The sequence below is a fragment of the Melopsittacus undulatus genome, chromosome 4, assembly GCF_012275295.1.
Source record: "Melopsittacus undulatus isolate bMelUnd1 chromosome 4, bMelUnd1.mat.Z, whole genome shotgun sequence".
NCBI lineage: Eukaryota > Metazoa > Chordata > Aves > Psittaciformes > Psittaculidae > Melopsittacus > Melopsittacus undulatus.
This window is the reverse complement of record NC_047530.1, coordinates 19044217-19071120: the sequence shown is the minus strand read 5'-3', so window position 1 is coordinate 19071120 and position 26904 is coordinate 19044217. Positions and strand designations below refer to the sequence as shown.

General features: G+C 38.5%; 1 protein-coding gene across 5 annotated transcripts in view; it reads left to right on the top strand.

Moving 5' to 3' along the window:
* The first annotated feature begins 545 nt into the window (after nt 1–545).
* The window catches only part of PPP2R5E (protein phosphatase 2 regulatory subunit B'epsilon), a 71968-nt gene continuing 45609 nt past the window's right edge, over nt 546–26904 (top strand). Inside the window, exons 1-2 of one of the 5 annotated variants that reach the window (XM_034061407.1) lie at nt 546–865; nt 3633–3793. In XM_034061407.1, the coding sequence (XP_033917298.1) occupies nt 3637–3793 (157 nt within the window). In that variant the 5' untranslated portion in view covers nt 546–865; nt 3633–3636. Of the gene's footprint in view, nt 866–3627; nt 3794–22493; nt 22554–23495; nt 23599–26904 lie in introns of those variants that run through there. The other 4 variants (XM_034061406.1, XM_031049293.2, XM_031049292.2 and 1 more) reach the window with 4 other exon arrangements.

The following is a 26904-nucleotide window of genomic DNA, read 5'->3' as shown; positions in this document are numbered from 1 at the left end:
GGCCTCGCTCTGGCGGCAATAGCCACCACTCATCCACCTCGCTCCCAGCCCGCAGAGAGACGAGAAGAGAGCTAGCGATAACAAGCCACCCGGCATCACCGCCACCCCAGCCAGCACCGCCTCCTCCAGCAACGATCCCCTTTCCCGGCTGTCCCGGCGACGGCGGCGGGCGCCAATGAGGCGGCGCGTCCCGACGGCAGGATCCAGTGGGCGGGCGCGGGGGGCGGGTCGCTGGCCGGGGGGCGGTGGCAGCACGCTCGGTTGTGAGTGAGTGAGTGAGTGTGTGTGAGTGAGTGCCATGGCCGGAGCCCGCTGAGAGTGACAATAGGAGTGAGCCGGAGTGCGACCCCGAAGCCCACCGGAATCCCCCCTCTTACCTGAGCCAGCCGTCGGCGGAAGAGGCCTTCCCTTCTCTCGCAGCACCGCCGCGCCGCCCGCCTGGCCTGCCCCCCCCCAGCCGCCCGCGCCGCGCCCGCCGCTCCCCCTCGGCTCGGCCCGCACTCGGCTCCCCTCGCGCCCCCCCCTTCCCCCCCCCGCCTCCTCAGGGCCCCTCCGCAGGGCTCCGCCGGGAATGTGAAAGAGGCAGCAGCCATCGCAGGCAGCGGGCCGCACCGAGTGCATGGGACTGAGCGGAGCCCGAGCAGCCGCCCGCTCCTGAACCCGCCGCCAACGCCGCCCTGCGCTGGGGAGGCCGCCAACGCCGCCGAGGCCTACAGGCTCCTGCGCCGCCGCCGCCGCGGCAGGGACCGAGCCCGGCGCGTAGTACATTTGGGCCGCCGCCGCCAGGCATCGGCTGCGCTTAACCAAGCCCGGCTCAAGCCACCGCCTCCCTCCCGTCTCCGGCTTCTCTACCAGGAGAGTCAAGGTAACTCCATCCCTCCGTTCCTCTGCGCCTGCCCGCGGGGGAGCGGTGAGGCGGCGGCGGTGCGGGCAGGAGGCGCGGGCGGGCCGGGTTGTGGGGGGGAGGCCGAGCGGCGATAGGGAGGCGCGGGGGGCTGCGGGGAGGACATGTTCCAGCTGTGGTGCTCCGCGGCTCCGTTCAGGAATTGACAGCCGATAGCAGCAGGCGGGAGGCAGCTAATTACACCTCTGCTTCCCCGGGTGGGGAGCGAGCCTCCGGCTCCTTCCCTGGTGGTGGTATCCGTCGGTATTTTCACGTTCACTCGTCTCTCTGTGCATTGCACCCCCCCTACCCCGGGGACCAGCAGATCTGATGTGCGTGGCTTCCTATTTATCAAAATTGGGGAATAAATTAAGATCCCTTGCTGAAAGAACCAAGAAGCAGTGACTGTGTTTGCAGCTTTCCCATTCGCACACAATAAATAATCCCCCCCACCACCCCCCCGGCCGTTCTTTGAAACAGTGTATTTCACTGTGATAGTGCATTCAGGGAAGCGAATGTTCATTTGGAGAGATGAAAAAAAGATCAGTGTTTACTGTAAGGTTGTTAGGCTGGATGTAGTCTTGTTGAATTAGAATTAGATTTTAATAATTTATAAAGCAGGTTAGGGAAACTGTTACTAAATTTACAGCAGAGAAGTGTCAGTAAATCTTCTTGCTGACACAATGATCCTGCAGTTTAAGTGATCTACTTTAGCCCCTGCTCATTATTATTATTTATTTGTTTTTTGTAATTTAATTTTGTGAGAGCATTGAAGCATTTCTGCAGAAATGGTTCCACTTTACTGATGCACGTGATGAGGAGGTGAATCTTTTTTTATGAGATGAAATAGGGACAAGCAATTCAGGTTTTAAGAATATATTTTTGCTGATATTTCCAAAATTTGGTTTATGTAACAGGTAACTTCGTGTTTGCATGGTGTTTTGGTGGACTGTTGAAATCTTAGAAATGGGTTGCTAAAGTACAGGCCATTCTATTTCAGTTTATCTTTTTAATTTATTAATCTTGGCTGGGGCCTGAATGCCCTGGTGATGGTGGCATTTTTTTCCCCCGAATGATAAACAAGACCAGTTTAAGGTATGGGTTCATGTTGCTGATAGTATATTATATTTAGAAAACATATCTATGAATCGAAAAGATGGAACAAGGCTTTTTCATTATTGTAATGCCAGCTGCACAGTTCAGCTTCTGGGTGCTGCACATGCTTCCTGGAAGAAGCTATGGAGTTTATACTTCCATTTTTGATAGATTCAGTGCACATATACATAATTTTTTATTAAATAGTTCTTATCTTTTGGAACTTGTTTACACTGTTGCAATAAATAATACTTTCTAAAGCTTTTCTTACAAAAGACAAACCCAAACATGTTTCAATGGATTTAATAATTTATGAGGCATATGAGTAACCAAATATTTTAATAAAACCAGCACTCTAAAGTGTTCTCTATATTGTGGAATCAACTTCTTTTAGCATACGAGTCACTTTGGTAATTGAAGTCAACAGACATTGAGGATGAGTAATGCTTTCCAAGGACATGTTCTAAGACCCTGATCCTGCAAATGCTTATGCTGATGCTTAACTTTGCACAAGTGGGTAGCCTTACTGAAATCAACAGAGCTGCTCTTGTTAATGATTGTGTTATTAACACAGATAGCTCTGTTGATTTCAGCAGAGGTACACATGCTTGGTGAAGTTAACTGTACACAGAGCTGCGTGGAATATGTAGGCCTAAATTCCTCCTGTCTCATTTCCCTTAAGTATTACTCATGTATTTCACCAAGATGTGATGGGCCTTTTTAGTAGCCAGGACAAGGCTGGTAAATACAATAGCTGGATGATTAATTCACTATTTAAATGTTTCCTTTCATTATTTCATAGGAGTAGGGAATCAGATGCAGGAGTACTACTAAGGCAAGTTTTTTAGAAAGAAGCAACACTTATTTCTTAGACTGGCTAACAGAGCTGGTAAACAAACTTTTGCTTGCAGAAACCTTTTTTTGGCTCTTTGCCTCTCCTGCAAACCTTGTTTGGTTTATGCCTTTAGAAAGTTATGGTTACCACACTGCAATTCTTACAGAAATGCCAGAAGGTGGAATAACTGTGTATAAAGAGGCTTACAAGAAAATAACTGAGTATTTCTAAAGTGGAGAATAAAGAGATAATATATAGAATTTGTCAGTGTTAGCAAAATTGTGAAGCATAGCAGTACTTTTTGCTATACTTTCTTAAATTTCAACAAAATCATGTACGCAGGTGTGGCAAATAAACTGAACATTTCTTCTGTCATATTTTTTTTGTCCTATGCATGCTGATGACTGTAATAATAAAACAGTTGCCCTTTTGTGTACCTATTCTTTCGCATGTGTGGTCTTTTGCAGAATGAATTGAAATTACTTTATCCCAAAGAATATGTAGTCAAGACTACCATCCTATGTCAAGTCTACAGGTTTATGAAGTTCTGTTGACTTAATGATGTCAGCACAAGGTCTGAATTTTTCTGTGACAGGATTTTTGGGAAATGGGAGACACAGATGAAAAAAGTGACAATTATTACACTGTTGCATTAAGTTTATTCCATGTAATTTGTACATACATTGGTGGGTTAGCTCTCAGTCTGTCTGGGTGACTTGTCAGTAGGAGAGTGGTGCAGAAAGAAGATGAGTTTTTGAAAATTTATGTTAATCTTTACCCACTTGGAATATGTTGGTAACATTTGTTTTCCTTCAGTAGGGATATGTCCTCAGCACCAACTACTCCTCCATCAGTGGATAAAGTAGACGGATTTTCTCGGAAGTCCGTCAGAAAAGCCAGACAGAAGAGGTCACAAAGCTCCTCCCAGTTTAGGTCTCAGGGCAAGCCTATCGAGTTAACTCCCCTGCCTCTGCTAAAAGGTAAGATCAAGAATGAGTTTTAATAAATAAAACAATAGCAATTTTACTTTCTATTGCCAGAAATCACAAGGAGATTTTGTCAGCAATGAGAAATGTTTCATGCCAGAAATGTATGTATTTTAGATCTACAAAATATTTTATCAGTGATTTGAGGGTGTGGTAATTGTTTGCAATACTTTTGAAAAGTTTTAAATGCTGATGTTGACCTGTACTATGACTTGAATTTTCAAGGTACTCAGGCTATGTATGACTATTTTAGTTAGTAAATCCTCAACAGTTGATGTAGATGAAGACTAATTTTGGTAAGGGTAAATTGACTTGTGAGCAGAGGAGAAGTTTTTTGGTATCTTTCCTTGATGTGTGGGTTTGCATCCTGAGACAGTGGAGCCAAATTAAGCCCACAGGCACATTTTGAATGCCCTTCAGCAAGGTATTAGTGGGGAGATGGGACCCCCTCTCATATCTCTTGTGAATTGGTAGCTCCAAGCTCCTAATTTCTGCTGAATTCTGAAATCGAAAGGTCCCGTGAGCTGCAGCCTCTCAAGGGGGAAGATGCTGCCAATCAGGTCTTAGGCAAGACACTACTGTTTTGAGAGCCTGTGTATCCCAGCTCTGGTTGAGTTTCTGCTGGCAGATTTAACCTCTAATTTGGGAAAGAAAATTATGATCCAGCTTACTACTCTTGAAAGGATGCCAATATCTCTGTAATATATTGTATGCTTCCCCTAAATTCCAGCTGTGACTGAATTTCAGTACAAATCCAAGGGCCACAAGCACCTATCAGAATTATATCTGTCCGTTGAAGAAGCGGGAATTGCCTTTCAGAAGCATAGCTTTTACACTGAATTCTCAGAATTGTTTATTTAGATATGTAGATCTCTTTCATTGCTATTCTTATTTTCTGCTATAAATGGTGAAAATAAGCATGCTGGGTGCTGATAATTCTAGGAAATAGGAAGATTAATAGGTTTAATATTATGTTTGTCCCATTTTTGTTTAGTGGGCCAGTGTAACTCCCACTTTCCTTTACCTGTTTGATAGATTTGTTAATCTGAGTATTGAAATATGCAATAAATATGTAACTGCACTTTGGTTTCATTCTTAACCCTGCTTTTTTATAAGAGAGAAGTTTAAAAACCCTTCCACAAAACAATACCAGCCCCCCCACCCCCCACCCCCATGGAGGCTGGTGTGTCTTTTAATTTAGTAAAAATGTGTGGCTTTTAATTTAATAAAAAGTAGGATTCTAGGATTAGTTCTAGTGGAGTTGTCATTAAAGTATTGGGGACTTCTTTCTGTGAGATACCTGTAAGAATGCACAAATGGCCATAGTGGGTTAAAAGAAAGGTACGTTCAGCCTCACTGCGTTATGCTGATAGTGACCACTTGGAACAGAGAGAGTAGAATAGGAGGCACAGAGTGGTGCTATACTGGCATGCTCCCCCTCTTCAGCATTTCTCAATGTAGGGTCAGTTGGTGCCAATAGCTTTGACTTAGTCTGCAATTAGTATTATTTTCTGACTTTTTCTTGTTTTGTGATGGTATGATGAAGAAGCAAATGCACCTTTCAAATAATTTGAAAGCTCAGTTTTATATTCTTCAGGTCACTTTTGGTATGCAGGTGATTTCCTTTGAAAACACTAGTTGCTACACTTCAGAAGGTGAATGGAGTTTACCCTTTGGTTTAAATGGGTGAATTACTGGAAAACATTGAGATTTGTATAAATGAAGAAATTGATGTTATAATAATTTCGTTCCGTTGTATAGCCCATTCAGGGAATAAACCAGGCATGTGCACAAGCATAAGAAAAATGTCTTCGTCTGAAGACCTGGTCTTGCAGAAATGGAGGCATATACGGGTGCTTAATTTGACAACTGTAGTTAGTCCCATGGATTGAGATATAAAACCATAATAGGATGGGGAGCAGAGATCGGTGATGAGGCATTTATGATTAGTGTCATAATGAGTTATAGTGGTCCAGCTTCAAATTAAGAATCTGATCCTGTGAGTTTTCCCTCTTTGACTTAATGCATATTCCCAGAGGTGCAGGGATCTACGTGTGCAGATTAATTTTCAGGATTTGGACCTAACATCTGATAGACATCTGAAATTGTAGTGGTATTGGTCTCTGCTGAAGTGGTATTGGTCTCTACTTACAGTTAAAAATCATGCTACTCTTTGGAAATATTCTTGACCTACATTAGATTTGTAACATTCAGGATTATTAAACCTGAAGGAAATGAGATAACAATTTTCCCCTGCATTTTTCATACTTTTCTTGGCCAATTGCCCCAAAATCCTAATTTTTTAAACTCTTAGGTTTGCACTTACCTTCAAACAAGTGACTAGTCCTATTACTTAAGTCCAGTAACCATATGATGTCCAGTTTTATCCTTATTGTTTGTGTCTTTCAAACCAAAGCAGACCAGAGATTTCAACAAAATAGCTTTTTAAAATCTCAGAAAAATGAAATCATTTTGGAGATCTATAGGTGCTTATTTAAACTTCTTGTTTTGGGTGAATTTAAAGTTTAATTAAACCCCTTAAGAAATACTCCTGTAAAGGAAATTTTTAGAGGACAGACTTTGAATTCGACCTTAGATATATTGCATATTCATGATGCGGGAACTTTGCTGACAGAAACAGACATGCTATGCCCCCTGTTTTGTTTTTTTTTTTTTTTTTCCTTTTTTTTTTAGTAGCTATTTTGCATATTGGTATTTCCAGGCTGCCTTCTCTCATACAGCACTTTTATGGACTTCAGTATCTTCTTTGATTACAAGAACGATGTATGCAGAAAGCTAGATAAATGCTTAGTCCATTCTTTCCAAGTTTTTATACTATGCCTGTCACCATAATGATTTGAGCACCTTCCAGTAGTGTATTAAGTGACGTGACTACACATCTGTCACATCTTATCTGCTCTCATTCCTTTCCCTAGGGGCAGAGTCATATATAGTGAAATGGCTTGTTTTGGTAGTGTTTTAATGCAGTCTGTTGCCTTCTGTGAACATACATGCCAGTATTGCAGGAACAGATAAGTCAGTGTTGTTGTTGTTCATTTGGTAAAAAAAGTATTTCATGAAGGAAAAATAGAAAGCCACTGTAGTTTGATGCTGTGTACAAGTCTGAGGGATAAGCTGCTACTTAGAAAATGTAATAAGAACTGGAATTTTCTGTATTGCTTATTGTAAAGAAAAAAGTATAGAGAAATGAAGTTGTTACTGTGGTGTTTGCTTTAAAGTGTGTATTGTATCTTTTTGTAAACAAACATTTAATGTATTTAGAAAATAATGTGTCTTCTGAGGCTCTGCTGGGCTGGGTTTAGGCTTTCAAAAGCCACAAGCCAAAAAGCAGTTCTGTTTGCCTATGGTAAGGTCTTAATTTTTCAGAAAAATGAATTATTTTTGTTTGTTGTGTTGTGACTTTAATTTGGAGTTATCTTTTTAAACATGACTAATATCCAATAGAACATTTTAAACCCAGCCTTCCTCCTTTGTTTCACTTGTAGAGGAATGGGATGAGAAGTGCATATGGGAGTTGTGATACAATTGGCCTGTATTTTCACTATGTGTACTCTTATGTATGTTTCAGTCTCATGTGCATTTTTAAATGTTTGAAAGCTCTTGCCTGCAACTATATGTTGCAGTGCATTATGACTTTTGATTTTTGCTTTATTTTTAAAGGGGCTGTTGGTATCATCAAGGCTGGCAGGTGCCTTAGGTATCTGGATGTGGGACAGCAGTCCTGGTGAAAGGCCCTTTTACAGGATTGAGTATTTCCACCTCTGAGCCTGAGTCAAACCCAGCTGAAATTTGTTAACCAAGTCTGTGGCACGCATCAAATTATGCTTGCTCTGTAGGGGAAGATAGTACTGTGTGTGCATTGGATAGGTATATTACTTTATTTTATTGTATACTCTTTTTACTTGGTCTCTAGAGGTAGATCAGTAGGAGTGCAATGTTAGAAAGTAACTGATAGGAAAAAAAGTATATTGTAGTACTGGACATGCGAAAACAGAACAGTTTCAGTTTTAACTGTATAAGGGGGAGTTTATTTGTGTTTCTGCCAGTATCTGTAATGGTATGGGAGTACCCAGGGGATGAAGATATACATATAGATTTCTAAAAAGATCATATGCCTTATGTATACTTTAAGCATCTTGAGAAATTGGACAAAACATTAGTATAAAATTCACAGTATTATTCCCATCCCCCTTGCCCTTATTAAAAATACATAAGTTGGGTAAAGCAAACCATCCAAAAGTAAGACTTAAATATTAAATCCGTGTGTCCCATTTTTGTAATTTCAAGGTGTGCCTACGTTTTGCTATCATCCTCCCACATTTTCAGATGATCTGATATGATTAGTGTAAGTTACTTTCAGGTTTTCTGAAACTATTGTGTATTTTTGTTGAAAACAGCTCAAAGTATGATTTTTATTTTTAGAAAACTTTTCTTCCTTAAAATAGGCACTTGGAACAGAAGTTCTCTGTCAACAATACCAATTGCTTTGCTGCCTCAATATTATGAAATTTATTGAGCTTCTAATACATTTATCAGATAGTTTCCATGGCATTAAGGAATTGCTGTAGTGGCAACAAAAGAGCATTGCATAGTCAAAAACGGAAAATGTCTTTTTCACTTGCTTGCTTTTGATCATTATATTATGGGAATAGGACCACAATCCCAAATGGGAGAAGGACTTCACAGAATCATAGAATAGTTTGGGATAGTAGCAACCTTAAGGATCATCTAGTTCTAACTTCCCTGCCACAGGTAGGGACGCCTTGCACTAGACCAAATTGCTTTACACCCCGTCCAAGCTGGCCTTGATCATTTCAGGGATGGGGCAGCCACAGCTTCTCTGAACAACCTGTTCCAGTATCTCATCACCCTCACAGGGAAGAATTTCTTCTTGATATCTGTCCTAGATCTCCCCTCTGCCAGTTTAAAGCCATTCCCTCTTGTCCTGTTACTCCATGCTCTTAAAAAAAGTCTCTCTCTAGCTTTCTTGAATGAGGTATTGATATATGAGGTTCTTGTCTTATGTAATTAATTTCTTTGCTTTCCTCTTGTGACCTTGATAGTTGTTTTTTTATTTTTTTTCAACATCTTGTGGTTGTAGGAAAATTCTTTTCAATAATCTTAAAGATTTCTGATTGTTTCTAAAAGGTATTTATTTGATGGTGTTTAGAAAGGGCCATATACTAATAACATTGTGTCTTTTTGAATTTTTCTCTGCTTGTTATTGTCTCCTACAATTGAAATGTAATTTTGCATAACCACATTTGTAGAGAATGTGTAGAAATGCTGACTTAAAGTTTAGATCATAATAATAGAATACCTCAACAGTGTATTAGTGAAATTGTGGTTACTGGGAAACTCTGTCAGCTTAGCCTTGATCTTCTAATATTTCCATTCAGTTGTCTTTATTTATTTCTAAGTCTCTTTAGGTCTGGTGATCTTCCTATAGCCATAGTGGTGGTGGATTTTGTTTTTTTTTTTGGGGGGGGGGAGGGAAGGGGAAAGGTGAGAAGGTGGGGAAGGTGGATTTGTTTTGGTTTGCTTTGCTTTGTAATCTGAAGCCTTCAGTATAATTGTTTTACTTCCAGAATTTGTAAGTCTACCTGCTGGAAATTGGAAATGTAGAAATGTTAAGGAATGATCATCATTCCTGCATCTTCCTTTTCTATTATTTTTTCTTTCTTTCTTTTTTTTAAGTTATTTAAACAGTGAAGTAACTTGTAATCACTCTGTAAAATGTATTTCTGTACTTTGCACAACATTGAGTCTAAAATTTTGATAATTTTCTGCAGGAGCACTTAGACTTTACCATCATTATAAACTTTGGTTTTCAGACTGTATTTGTACAATGGGTCTCTCTAACATGTTTCCCAGTATTATTTATTTCTTTAATAATATTACATTTTTCTTCTCTGTGTTCAAGTGTAACCCTATGGCTCTGTAATAGAACTTTCTATTTCTATAGTGAGTACCTCCTTTATTTTCCTTTCCTTTGAGAAAGAAAAGTTCTGGCTTAGCCATGCAATTATTTCTGTTTAGTATACATGATTGTTGAAGTATAATGCTGCTTTTATAATTGATTTTGATATGGAACTTTACTGTTGTGAAAGGTATATTTTTTTAATATCTCTGGAATTTTGTGTATATAAAATTTGTGGTTTTGCATCAAATGTGTATGATAGTAAATACATATAACTTGTTTATATGCAGGTATGTATCACATAAAGTTTAGAATTTGAGCTTATTTAATTTTCTGTTCTGTTTTTAAAACTCAATACTTTTAATGAGATACTAGTTCTGTTCATTGATAAGCTCTGTAGTCAGGAAGCAGTCCCTTCACGTTCATCTGTTGTAAGCTACTGCCTCCTTGAGAAAAGAGCACTTTCATTTATGCTTTCTGGGGAGTGGGAGGAGGACAGAAAACTATTTTTACATGCAGGGTAACTCCCTTTCACCTACAGTTTTTTCATTCAAGTTATTACTGTTTCTTTGGCTCAGTCAGGCAAAAATCCTTAAAAGTAACAGATGAGGGGACTCTGAGTTCAAAAGAATTTTGGTAGGGTTGGACATTTAATGGATTAGTGGTGGGACTGTGTTATCTTGGTAAGTGTCTAATTCACAAATATCAGCAGTGGACGAACTTTAGAAGTTAAAGGAAATCTCATAGAAAAATACTGTGGTCTTCTTTCAGAAGGATATGGCAGAGCTTATCTTAGTTTGAAACCTCACTGTTTGTGTCAGTCTTCATTGCAGATGCAGTTACATGAGGGTTTTTTTCTGATGGTGAAACTTCTTAAAGAAGTTCCCAAGCATATACCACAGTGCACTGGCTCTCGTTTGTGCTGAGACAAGTGTCTGTGGGGCCACAGTATAAACAGATTATTAAAAACATTTCACCATCTCCTAATTTTAGTGATGTGGCTGCTCCAGTGTCTTCTCAAACAGTTAATTCAGCAGAACTGAAATAGTGGTGAACTTTTATACAAGGTTGATGGCTTCTGTGTATGTGGTTATCTGCTTAAAAATAAAATATAAAAAAAACCAACAAAATTGCTGCAGTTACAGTCTGAGGATCTTTATCAAGCATTTTCAAAAGGTAAGGTGGCTGTCCAAAGCGCTGGTGTAGAAGACTTTTGTGCCCTTAGTTGTTGCACTTGATTGAAAAAGTTGTCTGTTTTGAACAAAGTCTTGAAGTCAAGCTATAGGAGAATTAGTTGTCACAGTAGGTCTAATATTAAGTCTTACAGTAAGTTGTATTGCCTGAAAACAAAGTATGTAATGGAATAATTTTATTTTAAAACACTTTAACTGGAGCACCTCCCGTATGAAGACAGGCCGAGGAAGTTGGGGCTGTTCAGCCTGGAGAAGAGAAGGCTGCGTGGAGACCTCATAGCAGCCTTCCAGTATCTGAAGGGGGCCTAGAAGGATGCTGGAGAAGTCCTCTTCATCAGGGACTGTAGTGATAGGACATGGGGTAATAGGTTCAGACTTAGACAGGGGAAGTACAGGTTGAATATAAGAAAGAAGTTCTTTACTGTGAGGGTGGTGAGGCTCCAGAAGAGGTTGCCAAAAGTAGTGGTAAATGCTCTGTCCCTGGCAGTGTTCAAAGCCAGCTTGGAGAGAGCTTTGGCCAACATGGTCTAGTGTGAAAAAATGTTTGGAGTCTTTAAGGAAAAATAACCGTGGTTTGCACAGTATGTGGGCTGTAGTTTTCTGTGGGATTCCTAAAGGATTTTCAAGAAGTTCTAACAATATGTTCTGTGAGACCTCTAATTTTTCCACCACGCTTGTGGTATTTATCTACCTGATCTGAATTTTTGTACCTCTTTGCACTGTCACAAGTTTAATTTAGTATTATTGTGACTTTCTTGGCTTCTTTTTTGTGTGTGCTTATACCAAACTTGGATTTTCAAGCTTTAAAATGTAGGTGGCAGTAAATTTGTTTGTTGCTCTCAAGATTTTGAATATATTGTTAATTATATGCAGATTAAGTTGTAAAGGAAAACTGCTGCAACTTAGGTTTCTCATATTACAAATTGATATTGGGAATAGTCAGAAACTGACAAAAGGATGATTCCAGATTTTAGAGGAGTTAAATATTCTTACTTTTCTTATATGTTGCCCAGCAGGATGTAATGTGAATGCCTAAACTTCCATTAATTTTCTTGGGAAGTTTAGCTCACATGCTCTCCCTTTGCATGTTCCAGCACCAGGGCATAGATGTTACATGCAGTCTCTTTATATAAAGTCTATCTAGTATGTGTTCTCTGACTTCTTACAAGGTTAACTGTTCAAAGCTGTTTATAGAGAATCTGTTTTCCCATCTATATGGAAACAAAGGTGCAAAAGGTGGTGGTTACAGCTGAGACAGTACTTGAATCACGGTAGAGAACATAACTTATTTGTTGAATATTGTCAGTGTTACCAAGGGAATAAATTTGGCAGCATGTTATCTTTGGTGTTTTCAAATAACATTTTTGGGATAGCTTTTTGCAGAAGTGGTGGTGCTGTGTAACCAGTCATTTGGCTCTCCTTCACTTTCCCTTTATTCCACCCAACCCACACTTCTTCTTTGCTTATCACTGCTTTCCTTACTCCTTCTTCCTATAACCTCTGATGGGTACAATTCACTTATTTTTCCACAAGAGGGTGATAAAACTCACTGATACATGTGAAAACAAGCTCCAGGTGGGATGGATAGCATAGGTTATTGAAAATCTCAAGATGATAAAATTAGCTGTATTTCTAAAGAAAAAAACAGTCTGTTCTTCCCAAGCTCCATCAGTGTGTTGATAGTGGTTGTTTGCACCTCTGGAGACAAGACTAGACCTGTCAGGATGGAGATCCACCCTGTGAAAAGCATGCCAGCTCCATCATCCTCCTGTTTCACTAATCAGACCATACTGCAAGACAGTCTTCCCTTTCTGTTATTTGTGCTGTAATTTTCTCTATGCTTTCTCTTCCATACACTCTCTTGATATTTCTGTTGGTTTTGTTGTGTTTTTATTTTTTTCCCTTCCCCCCCAACTTGTTATTAGAAGAAACAGAACCTTCCTCTCCACCAATGCTAAGAAACCACAGTGGTTGGGATTTCTGTTCATGTTTTAAAAGTGCAGAAAGGGTTAAAAGGCAAAGCAAAGAGGGTGAGAAAATAAATAACCACTGCTGTGATTTACCTCTTATAGAGGTTCTTAGTAGAAATGTGTATCTGTTTTTGGCTGAACCTAGACCTTAACAGATACTTTACTCAAGAATAAACACCACTATAGTTTTTGTTTCTATTTTTAGTACTAGAAATGATGATGGAGAGAAGTGGTTATTAGTCCTCCTGAGAAGAGTAGCTCCAGAATTGTCTTTGTTGTGATGGATTTATTGGCTAAAGTTCTGGGTTCCGGCACCTGTCTTTGGCTCTTGCAAAAGCAGTGCAATTGTCTCATGGTATGTTGGATGCACAGGTACAGGAGCAGAGCTGTTAGGTGTGTTGGGAGGGTTAGAATGCAAGGCTTTTTAGATGCACTTTGATGAAGAGACAGCATATTGGCGAGGTTGTTAGCCTGTATTTTGGATGCCATCATCTTTAAAAATGTGTCCATTGCTGTGAATTGCTTTAGAATATTGTCTGAGCAGCCAGACTTTACTTGTGGCTAATGAGAGTTAAAGAACTGCAGGGAGTCCCAATATTAAGAGAAAAGAGCAAATGGGATCTATATTGTGGGATAGATATAAGGTAGACAGTGAAAAGGCACCTGGAAAGTTTTAGATCCTTCATTGTGAGGACTCAAAGGAGTCGTGGCAAGGAAGGTGAAAGAAACAAAATGTTTGAGGTTATGTTTTCTCCATCATCTTATTAACTGTGAAATTCCATGTCACAAAGGGAAATTTCTCACTCTTCCTTAATTTCAGGAAGAAGTAATAAATCAAAAAGATCCAGTCTTTTAACAAAAAGACAACCGCAGATCCAGTAATCTCATTAGAATATCCCAATATTTTGTCTCCTTCTAATAGCAGGGAGTTCCAAAGGCAGGAAAAATGTGTTGAATTCCACAGGATAAGTCTGTTCCCCTTCCTATTCCTTCAGTGTCCTATTGTCCCTAAACTGCCACATCCATAATGTGCACAGTCAAGTTCAACAAATAGCATTTGGAGCACCATGCTTCATGGGCAAGAAGGGCTAAGTTTAAAGTTTGGTTAAGATAGCTCTGGATCTCAAGTGGGAAAAATTCTTCCAGCTAACACACTTGGGGGGGACAACAATGGACATCCCTACCTCAAAGCAGTCCTTCTACAAAATTAAAACTAACCCTTATGAAACCCAAATAATACTTAGAATTTCTGTATATACTTCTGATCTGGTTCTGAGAGAGTGTAAGGGGATTGGAGAGATTCGAATTTATATTACAGAATCGCAGAATCCCGAGGGTTGGAAGGGACCTTGAAAGATCATCTAGTCCAAGTGTTAACAGTATTTTTCCTAAGTTTTCAGGGTATTCTGATAAAGGAATGGCATAATATCTAGAAACAGAGGTGGCTAAATGCAGGTTTTGAAGTGTGTCCTCAGAAAGTTTCTTGAAATGAAACAGTTTCTTGAAATGAAACAGTTTCTTGAAATGAAACAGTTTCTTGAAATGAAACAGTCATTCCTGTTGCAGAAATTCTTCCAACACAGGATTTTTGAGGGACGAGGATTGACATGCCCTTCAGAATAGATTCTGAGGTGACCTCATTTGCCAGGAGTTCATTGTTGATCTCCCCTTGTTTTGCATCCTAGCATGAGCAGATATTGCACTACAGCAAAAAGTCATTTGAGAGCCAACATTTTCAAAGTTATTTCACTTGTGGTGAAATGTGCCAAGGCTTCATGGTCAATAAAAAGCACATAGTTTCAAAATGAATGTATTTTCACGTTTATTTGTTTTTTGGATACTTCTGGATGAAAACCCCCAATATTTCCAATATATCAGAACAGCTCTACAACACCACATAATATTCAGTAATAAAGCACAGACTATTTTTCATTACAGTCTCTTTAGAGGTAGCATTCAGTACTTAATATTTTTGCCCATGTTGTTTTAATTGTCTTGAACAACAGGACCTATCTTGTGTCCAGAGCTGTAGCAAAGATAGTTGAATAGATTGCCCACCCACATACGCTTATTTTCAGGAGAGGAGTCAAATAGGTGAAAGGAAAGTAATTCAGCCTTCTCCCCTATTCCTGGATTCAGTGGCCAGATAGACTCCCCCATCTTTTCTGAGCTCATGCTGCATTTGTGGTTAATGCAGTTTTTCTGCATTGTTGTTTCCCTAGTTTCTTGTCCATACTGAATATCTGTATTTGGGATTATTTTTCCCAGATGTATCAGTATGGTGTTTTTCCATACTGAATTTCACTTTATTATGAGGCTATGTAAGGAATTTGCTTAGGTTCCTTTGTATTATTTCTGACTTTACTGCTACTCAAAGTTTCTTATTTAATATCCTCAGTAGATGTTATCTATATGCTATTTTAATCATATAGATCATTAAGGAAGTTATTAATGTCTGGACTAAATTTAATCTTATATCTCACTGGTGTTTCTTTCCAGCTGGATACTTTGAGATTTTTATCCTTTTATTTCTAGACTTTTCGGCAGTACAGTGTTTCTCAGCCTCTCCTACCTCCAAAAATTGGAATGAGTTTTAGACGTAGGACTGTAGGGGAAAACAGAAGTGTGATTCATGCTGGAATAGAGTAAACTTTGTAAACCCAATTACAATCAAAATTGAAGCTGTATTATAATAATTTTGTATATATCTTCACATTGATTTCAACATGCTGTCTTTGTACTTTAATTTGTACAGTAGTAGTTCTTAAATGATAAATTATTAAGTAAATATTTTCCTAGTGGAATATGCTTTCTATTTTTGTATATCATATTGAGAACAGAATGTGATTCCTTTCTGTAGGGTCAGCTATTTGACATACTTGCCTGTGTTTGTTCTAACTACATAATCTATAATCCTCAATATGTCTTTAATCCACTTTATCTCCTACAGAACTATGTCTTTGGAATAGGGAAGAATATAGTGTGAGAGACAGAATCTAAGGGAATAAAATTTAGGAAGTTTAAATCCATTTCTGATGTCAGCATTTATAGATCTTGCCACATAACTGGTAGAAGAAATGACTAGTGAAGAAAATTAAATACTACTCATATTTTCATTCCTATTACATGAACAAATAAACAAAGGAGTTTTACAGTATTTTGCATCTGGAAAGAGGATAAAATCAAAGGTGGAATTTATCATCTGGCTAATCTGAAACTTCTACAGTGTTAAGGGAAATGAAATGATTTATTTTTCTTTTGATTCTTTATGATTATTATGTGAAATTGAATTGAACTTAAAAATGTTTACTTTTTTTTACCTTTGTACACATGACTCAGGTAGAAATCAGAGCGCATGTTTCTTAGCACTGACCATTTGAGATTGAGTGGATGCACTAACCTGAAACTAATTTAGCTGTGGGTTCAAGGAGGGCAGTGTGTGCATGCATGCACATGTGTGTTTAGAAGTCTGTTCTTGGAAGAACGAGTGTGTCCTGGTGTTGGTTAGTAGTCTTTTTTGACAATTTGATGTGCTGGTTTTGTTAAGGATTGCACCAAGAGTTTCTGTTGTGATTGCTTTATTTGAATAAGGGAGGAGAAAAGTTTTGGAAAAAAATTGGCTGTGGCCTAAATATTATTAGTATTAATAGGCAAGTATTAAAGTATTAATATGCAAAATGTGACTCTTGAGCAAAATTATTGATGCTGCTGGGGATGTCTATTTTGAAGGGCTTGATAGACTGCACGTTTTTCAAGTAGGAGAATAGGGAAGACCAGTTATCAACAAGCAGCTATCAAAATTTAAGATTTTTTTTTTCTAATTAACCCTAAACAAACTTTATTTAAAACTACTATTTTTTGGCTGTAAATTTCAGGTAGAGTATTTTATTAGATAAGTATTGTAGTATTAGAGGCAAATACAGGCTAATCTTTTTTTCAGTAGTTGCTGTTGCTTTTGTAGTTTTTGGTAAGATAGCAATTGAAGATTATTACATGAAAGAAGTTGTTAAAGGTCAGGTTTCTGTGTTTGTCTGATACTAAAGTATTAGGTACCATTTGTCAGGGAACTACTGATTTCTCATTTCACCAGGTGACAAATAGTCTGATTTTACATGGTCTTTGGGTTTGGGGAGGGGTGGGGAATAGTGGTCATGTGAAATGGTAAACTTCCATTGCAGTGAAGCCACACTACATAGCAGGCCTGGGTTCAAACACCACCAGTACTTCTATTTTCTTTTTTTTTTTTTTAAGTAGTTGGTGTTAAACACGAGTATTCCTGGTTTCATATTTAGAAGATGATGAAGATCAGCAATGTTAAATAAATCTGGCATATCTCTCTTAATGTTTGTTTTTCTTACAAATGGTTAGGAACATGCATGACACTGAAACTCCCACATTCTTATAATACTAAAAAGAAGGAAAAAGAGAGTGTGGAATTTCAGCATTCTATATTTATAAAACTTCTGAGAATCCTGTGAGGAGATGTATATTGCAGGGAAGCTTATTTAGTTGAGTAGAGATTTACTTTATACAGGAAAAAAAAGACCATGTAAAGCAGCATGGTCATAGTCTGCAACTTGCCCTTATATGATGTCATCTAATCCATCCCCTGGAAGGGATAGGAACTGGCTAACAGGGCAGCAAGTGAATGTGAACATTGAAATGTTTATTTTTTACCTGCAAATGCCATTGCGATAGCATCCATATGGCTGTGGGGAGGGCTGGCCTGTGTTTTAGTTTCTCCAGTCAGGAAATAAGTGTGAATTTGCCTTTTTTTTTTTTTTCATTTAGACAACAAGAAGTTTCCTATCAGCTTCACTGCTTAGATTCATATTGTGCTTTCTATGATGCCATACCATTTTCAGTAAAAGAGCAGTTGCATGGAGACAAAGAGGCTGCTGATTTAAGTCTCAATAGAGAAGTCTGTTAGGCTTCAACTGTGGGAGGATACTAAATGTAGCTAAGAGGTTGGCAGATGCTACCTGGACCAAACCTACTTGAAAATATTAAGCAGCTGTTTAGTAGGTTTGCCTAAAACCCATTTAATGACTGGAAGAATTGCTGGGAAAAAAATATGACAGAGGAGTTTTGTTTTAAAAATGTACTTATTGTCTAGATGTAATTTCTGTCCATGTTGAAGAAAAAGCAAAAAAAAAAAGCAGAGTTCAGCTACAAATATTTTGCTGGTGTTGATGTGAGGGGAAAAAAGCCATCTGCGAGCTCTGCCTTCTCTTCTTACGTGTCTCTTTTGTTTTTGTTTTTTATTTTTGTGAATTATGTCAGTTTATGTGACTTTCCTTTTCAAGGGAAGTAATACCATTTCTGATTAAGTAAGTTAGGCTAGAAGCTGGTGAGTGTTGTCTTCTGAAGTTTTCAGAAAGCTCAGAGCAGCTGCTGCTGTTAATGTTTTCCTAAGCTATAACTATGTGAAATTTTATTTCAGAGGGTTTTATTTTGCACTGCAGCCTGTGAGAGCACCATAAGGAGGCCAGAAGTGAGGTAGTGGGATGAGGCCTGAATTTTTACTGGCTGCATGTGAAGCTATGTGTACAGCCCAAGAGGGAAAGCTTTCTTCAACTGCTCCTTCCTCATTCCTTGCATTGGCGTCCTCTGCAGGTTGCATGGTCCTGGAAGCAGCCCTTGTTTCTTGCAAAGCCAAAGAGTCTTTAGCCATACTATTTCTGACCTGTGAGATGCTGTGAGGGACTCGTGAAATAAGCTACCCCAGCATTTTTTGGTTTTCCATTTGGTGGGCGAAGAAGGGAGATAAAGAGGTTGTGTGAAGCTGTTATGCTGTGTGACTAAGCAGAGAGAAAAAGCCTAGGAAGCCATTGCTCAGGACCAGGGGACTTGATTCTAGCAGGAAGTATGAACTTATAATTTGGTTCTAAGTGCGGTTCCCTTTATGACCTGTTCCATGAAGAGGGTTGATTACAGGATCTCTGTGCTGGGTCATTAAATGGTTAACATCAATGGAGATACTTATGCTTCAGAAGCAGAGATTTGCACACGTGTGGTTATAAGCGTTTCCAGATCCAGTTAACCTGGAAAAAAGTCAAAAGAGGTGATTAATGTTTTGTACCTTTTGAAATAGGTTTAATTTTGTGTGCCTAAATCTTCAGGCAGGTGCTGTATAGAAATTGAGAAAAAAAAATAAAATTAGTTTTTCAGCATGTCTGCACATTGAATCACAAAATAATATTCAAATGAACAAGAATCTCTTGTCTGAGTCTAAATGGAAAATGCAGTTTTTGATGTCCTGATGACTCCAGAAATGATCATTTCATTGTAGGCAAGTTGAGCTAAAACCTAGGATATTTCTGCAAAACTACCTGAAAGAAAAAAAATACAATTCTCTTTTAAAGTGAGGCAAAGAAATAGCAATAACTTTCTCACAGAGTCTGTATTGATCTGTCTGCTACTGGTTCTGCTTCTGATAGAAGAGTTTTCAATTTTCATAAATATGTTCTGTGTGATTTATTATTTTTCTTGTTACTACACTATGCAGTAACATGGCTGAAGTTTCTGTACACAGTTTCATAAAGTTCCAGTAAGTCTTGTAGAATTTCTAGAAACTTATTTCTGAAAGAGTGCCCTTCTGCCCACGTGAAATGGTTGCTTTAGAATTTCTTTAGTGGTCCTTTGCTGTTTGTCAGGGATGGTTTTTGTGCCCTGGGTCAGCCTTTTGCTTTGTGCATGAATACCAGCCCAAATTTGGCATAGTTCTTTGATGGTGTAAGATTATTTTGTGAGTAACAGAAAGAGATAGGGTTATCATAATTAAGAATCATCAGGCAATTTAGCATCTGTTATTAACCAGAGTGTACATGTGTCATCCTTGCAGAGCAAATGATTTGTTTCCTCTTAGGTGTGACAGAGGCATCAGTGTTACTCCTGTGTGTGGCCCTAGTAAGATCAATACTAGGATGCATCATGGAGTTTGGGACTTAAACTAATTGAAGAAGCTATAGCAAGTGAGAGAGACCCATTAAATGATCGAAGACTCAGAGAAAATGCTTTGTGCAGTACAATTAAAAAAATATAATCTGTTTGAATAGTTTATTGAAAAGCTTGAGGTCTGATATAGTCATAGTGTCTTATGTGGAGAAAATAGTGGTCAAACACAAGAACTAATGCTGTTGGCTAAAACCAGAAATTAGGCATGCATTTTTAATAATGAGGAGAAATATGTGCTGGCATGAACTCTCCAAAGTGTTTTCTGATTTTGTGCTTCCAAATCAAGTCACACCTTTTCTGAAAGTTATATCGTAGTTGGACACAAGTTATTAGACTGAATTCACAGAGGATTGCTTCATTAGGGAATCTTAGGGGTTGTGTCATTTAGCTTAGGCGATATGCTCTGGTAGCCCCTTCTGGCTTGCAGTTTCCTACATCTGTAGTTGTAACAGACCCAGCTTTACCCATTTCAGAAACTTTGAAAGTTTGTAGGTAAGGCAGTGAGGGAAGTGAGGCTTTCATGTGTTAGAGTAATTGGATATTTTCTCGTAGGAATTAGAATGTGTTGATTCCTCTGCTTTTTATATCTTCAGTTATACTCTGTTGTTCAGAAGTGCTTGCTCTTTTTGCTGCTCAGTCTGAGACTCTGGGTCGTGATTTACAGAGTGGATGATGACTCAAAATACAAGTGAACTTGATGGGAACTAGTCCTAAATACTACATGGTGCTAAGTAAACATTTAGAGATATCAGGATGTCTCAAATTGGGCATTGAAAATTAATGGATGCTCTCAATCTGAATCTTTTTATTTGTCAATGCTCTTTTGAATTAATATCTTGTGAGTAGTACAGCATAAAAATGACAGTCTTTAAGAATGTTGTTTGGTTTGAGAAAAACAAGAGATAAAAATTAAATACGACATTATACAAACTCTATGATTCTTTCCTTTCATTACAGCTGGGTAACCGAAAGATTGCTCTAATCTTATTTTAATAGAAACAAATCTGATTTAATTATTTTTGTTTTTCTTTTCAAAAATTACAGACTGTTGTGAACATTTTTTAAAGTCACAGCTAAAGGTGATAATACAGCCTAGTGAAATTCAGGTCTCAGCCAGACTGGAGCACTGTTGCTTCATTGGCTCATCTGAAACATGAGGTTCCTTCCTTCTCAATCAGATTTTTTATTTGTTTAAAGTAATAAAACTTTTAAATGAATTATTCTGGTTTTTAATTCACTATAATAATTCACTGTTGCATTACTTTTTCTTCCTGAGGGTAGTGTGCTGTGGGATTTTTTGAAAAAAATTCCTTTTTTAACTGAAATCCGTAGTTGGTTTTGCTGCTTCACAGGATCTGTTCCTTCTCATTAGCACATTTTAGCAAACATCACCAGGTTACATTAGGGCTGTAGATTTAAAATAATTTTAAACTGCGATTCTGAGTAAGCTTTTCTATTTTCTCACTTCCCTCTGCCTGTCCTAAGCACAACTGTCTTTGCATGCCCTTTCTCTCTTCCTTTACTGCTGGGGAGAATGCCTGATGCCACCTGCACTTGTGATCTTCATTGTCAACTGTAAAGTGTTTGGTAGCAAATGCTTTGTATGTTTGCTTGGTATTCCCTTCTTTGGGTCTAAATCTTAGAGAATATTGAACAACTTCTCCCAGTGCTGTGGAATGATATCTTACAGCACTAAAAAGTTCATCTCTCTGGACTTTTGCTGTGTTTGTTCCACCAATTTTGTGGTGTAACATGCAGTAATTTAGTGTGATGAGTTGTGTGTCCTTACATTAACTTTTGTCATTCTTAAGCATTTGCCTTTCCATTTCCAAACATACCTGTTAAAACCAGTAAAGCAGACCATTGAAGGTAGAAGGGAACCTCTGCCTTTGCAGAAATGAGTGAAACCTCAGATGATGTGGTTTAAAGCAAAACAAAACAAAAAAAACCCCAAGGTTTCATGGCTGTTACCAAACTCCTTAAAACTCACTTTTTGATTTATTCTTTTTAGGAATTTGGGGAAATGAAATACAATATGCTGGTGAATCCAGCATTTGCAGAGATTACATATATACTTATACAGAGGCAGTGAGTTGCTGAAATGAAAGCTGTGCAGTTTAGTTTTCGAAAAATTATTATGCTCTTGTTGTCTGAAAATAAAGGGCTGTAATCTGAGCCTGCCTTTTTAAAAGACTTTCCTCTGACGTTGTTTCAAAGTAGTCTGAAAAAGGAAGTAATTTGTAGGCTGTTGAAATACAGTTCAGTGTCAAAGCAACCGAAGAAGAAAATTACTCAAAATAAATAGTTGCTTTTATTTTGAAACCGTGTCAAAGTGGAGGAGCTTTCTTTACGCATAGTTACTACTGGCTACACAAACCTCTCGTTTCTGTGGCTAATGATAGGAATAATGTAATTCATGCCTTGTCATAGTTTGCTACTTAATCATCTTGTTTGGCACTCCCCTCTTCATGTTTTGTATGGCCATAATTCAGCAATGAAAGCTCACTTGGGCACTGGTATTACAGTCCAGTAATCAAAGAGGCTGGGATTATGCAGATAATGAAAGGACTGGCCAGCGTGTGTTTACCCACGAGAACTGGAATGAAGTTAGAGGCAGTAAACAGCCGGGGAGCTGCCTTCAGCGCTGGATGATGGCCGTCACTCCTACGTCACGGCTGCTCTAGAGATCCAGGGTGGGTAAGCAGAAACCGAGAGCGCTCTCGGGTTCAGAGCCGTGTGTCAGCACACTACTACTTGGAGTTTTCGCCATGAAAAACTTAATCTCTCTTACAAATCTGTAGTAATGTTGTCTTTTGTTTGCTGTTGCTGCTGTCAAAAGTAGTATTAGGAGGAGGTTACTAACATTTGATTAGAAAATACTTGATTTATAAGCTAGCAGCTTCCTCGATATTAAAATAGATAAAGAGGGGGTGTAGCATGAATCTGAAGGCAAATAAAACAGAAAACCAGTTTTGTTTTTGTTTTCCTTCTTTCTTTTTCTTTTTTCTCTTTTATTTTTTTTAACTGATAACTACAATTTTAGATTCTAAAGCAAATATTTTTCTTAGAGGCCAGAACCAAACCTTTGTGAATTATTTGTGACTCAAAGTGTTGTTATCTTTGGATAACTTCATTTTAAATTTTGGAGTTGAAAGCCAGTTGCTTGGCTCGATACTTGAATGTGGGTGTAATTGGGGGGCAGTGTAATGGGTAAAATGATGAGAGGATAATGGGAAGTATTTGAAGAAGTGAAAGGGGAAAATAAGTTTGGTTGGGGTTGGTTTTGTGGCTTTTTTTTTTTTTTAAACTCAAGCCCTTTCCCTCTCTTGTTTCTTAAAGGTGTTTCATCTTTAAGTAGTGTAAGTTCTTCCAAGCTACCTGTGATTTTTTTGTGAAGTGGTTTCCATGCTCTTGTCAATGCATGAATAACAAATAATAGAATGGGTGGGGAGGAAGTTGATTGTAATTTGACTTAAAAGCATGGATGTTTTGACCTCAAGGATTGGCAGTTTGAAAAGAATGATTTGGTGTGCTGTTTGTGTGAGTGTTGGTTTGTTTAATGTTAATCACCATCCAGTTATGAATATAATTCACTTGTTAGGCAAGTGAATTAGTCTATAGGCTAGTGTTGGACTTTTAAACATACCTTCAGTAAGCACTCGGGTTAGAAGGAGGTATGCTCTTTAGAGTGCTCCATTGATGGAAAGAAGCAATACTCATCTTGTGGATGTAATGAAGGTAAGGCTCTTAAAGGTGTCTGAAAAATAAGATTTTTTAAATTATTGTTATTATTTTTATATACTTAAAAGATGGATTTCCATATTTTGAGTGACTACCTGTCAATTTTTCAGGCATAATCAAAGGATAAGGTATTGCAGTTTTTTGGTAGGGCTTTGTTGTCTTTTTTGTTATTTGATTTTTCTAATTACTCATGTTTCAGGTGCTAGGATTTGAATAGGATGCTTTTTTATTTGCTTTACAGCTTGAGATGGCTATCTTTAGCAACTGTAAATTTTCAGTGGCAGGTATCACTTAAAAATACTGTCTGTGCATGCTGTAGCAAAGCTGTGGACTCGGAGGAAAGCTGATCCTTATTTTTTCAAATGATGGTTTTATTTGGCTTGTATTTGCAGAGCTTTATGAGACAGTGAGTCAAAATTAGATCAACTTATAACCTGATCCTATATTCAGAATCTTCTAGCCTTGAGAGCCCTAAGAGCTGGGGATGTGTAGGATCATCAGTCTCCACATTTTAACAGCTTTCCCTGCATTTCAGAATTAAGGCCAGTTTCTGTGTTATTCAGAACCAAGTGTAGTTTGGTTATATTTGCACTTTTCCTGATTAAGGACTGCTGAATCAGGTTCACTATTTGACAGCTAGTCATGTAGAGGGAGATATGTGTTAATGTGTGTTACCCTAGCTAGTATGCTATGTGGTAACATCAATAAGGCAAAGTCTGATCGCTGTGTTGAAGAACATTAAGAGGACTCTACTTGTATTTTAATTGAAAAAAGAGACTGCAGTGTATTTTATTTTTTGCACATTTTTTGCTGAGGTTAAGACAAGTTTTGAAGTTATTGAACATGACTTCATTCTCCTCCAGTTGGAGGTAGAGTATTATGTACAGAATAAAGGTAAAATTGTGAAAACAAGTTGGATTTCAAGTTTTTATGTGAAAGTTATAAATCAAGATGTTTTCATACCAGTAAGGTGTTCTCAAATATTTCCATAGGAAAAAAATTCTGTGTTTCTGTTTGGTTTAAGAAAGGACATTGGCATTTCTTATTAGGCATAATAAAAAAGAAGCTCTACTTTCAAAAGAGTGATCCAACAAGAATTTTGTACACATTGTGTATTCTACTCCTTGGACATTCAGAAAACGTTAGGAGTTTCAATTATAATTCAGACATGTCTTCAGTCATCAGTTTTTGTTTTGGTTGGTTGGTTTTTACCTAAACATTTTCAAATAGTTGTAAAATTCTTCTTCGTACATATTTGAATGATACCAAGGAAAAAAGCTTCATTTTTTTAAATTTATTTTTCAAATGTGCAGGAAGCCCAGAAGCATAAAATGACCAATGTTTGTTAGCTTAGTATGATCAGGGAAGGGAAAGCAAAGGGGAGTTGTTGCTGTCACAGAATCAGGAAGTTGAGAGGAACTGGACAGACCTGTTGTATAGGAGGAGTTGGAGGGACAGGTGCAGGGCAGTGGAGGGGAATTAGAGCTTACTGGTACCAGAACTGGGCTGACTACTGAGGGACAGAGAGCTCTGCTTGAGTGAATGTATTCTGTGTGAGAGAGAAGGGAAGTGCTACTGCAGGCAAACTGCTGAGTTATCTGAGCTTGCTCTAATATCTAAACCACTTTTTCCTCAACTTTTTAAAACTCTGTGCATTTTTTTAACATTGGAAAAATAAGAAGAAAATTCAAGGATTACTTAGTATGCTGTTACTTGGAGATAGTTGAGGATGTGGAAAAATGATAAAATTTGATTCCTGGACAAGTGAAGTATATTACTGTACAATAATACAGTTTTGCATACAAGTACTTTAATCAGAAATACCAATAAATTTGTATCTGTCTACAAGCTGGTTGAGTTTTTGAGTAATTTGATTTTTTTCAGGTGATCTGAGCTATTGCAGGGAGGGCCAGGGATGGATACTTGCACCATGAGTGCCCTAAGGTGGTGCTGATGCCTCAAGCAAGGATTATCTCATAGCTGGGAAGAGTAGTGCTCAAAGCAGAAGAACCTGCCATTTTCCTCTTCATTGCACAAGCCATTCTTTTTTAATTTCCTTTGCCTTGCTGTATCCTGATCAAACCCTTGCATTAGGCCAAGAAAACCTGTGTGTCCAGGTAAGGCTGTGTGCAAGCGAAAAGAGGACAAACTGGGCTGCTCTTTGCACCTGATGTGAGTGTGGACAAACAACTCAGGAGAACTCAGCCATCTGTGGTAGGCCTGGTTGAGTGCAGGAGATGGCACTGAAATGGTAGAAAAGCCCCATGGGGAGTAGGGACTTATGAGTCCCTAGCCAGGAGGCAAGAGTGACATGGAAAGTCAGTGGTGTCCCCTCCTGTACTGAGGGCAGCACAGGACATTGGGATTGATTGGAGCTGAGTACCCTCGGAAATCCCTTAAGTTTCTAAGCTGGTCACAGTTCACCATAGCACCTGCCTGCCACATCTGCTTTGGACATTGGAGAATAGCCTCCTGTAAAATGATCAATAACCATCAGGCCTTGGTCTGTCTAGAAACTATTTTGGCTGTGCCTGAACACCGCATGGATAATCCAAGAATGTAACTGGGAATAACCATGTCCTGTCCCATCACAGTTGTGTCCACACCTAGAAACTCCTACATTTTTCCAATATTTTTGATCAACAAGCATGAAGTCTAGGAGCTGAACAGTGAGAGGGATGTTCTTGAGCTGGTTCCGAGGCCTCAGATTGCCTGGTGCTTCTGTGATGGTCTCTGTTTGTCCTATGAGAGCTTGCTCCCTGCTCACTCCTTGCTCCTTTCAGGAACAAAATGTCTGTCATGGTGCTGTCGTGAGAAGCAAGGATTTCTCATTGGTTTTGGAGCACCATACGTTTGAACCGAAATAGATGTGCATGCCTTTTCTATAGTATAATCAACTGGAGTTCTTGCAGTGTTACTTCTTTATTATTGGAGTCTTCACTCTGGACCAAAGTTGTACACAGCCATACAGAACTGTTTCTTTAAAAACAAAAATAACCAAACCCAAACCAAGCTAATGAGGGAGTGGGAGGTAGGGATGCACAGTGCTAATGGTGGTGGTTTGCAGGGCAAGGATATTGCAGTCTGCTGTATATATTCATTCTTTTTAGCAGAGTCACGCTTAAAGCAGATCCTTTTTGCCTTCTTTTCAAGTGAAAAGAAGTTCCTTTCTCAGCAAAACAGACCATCATAGGAGCATTCAGTTTCTCATTTGCAGAACAAATGATTTCAAGTTCTCTTGGGTCCACATGGAAAAAGTACTCCACCGTTTTACTGGATGCTGTGTTCTCCAGAACATCCCAT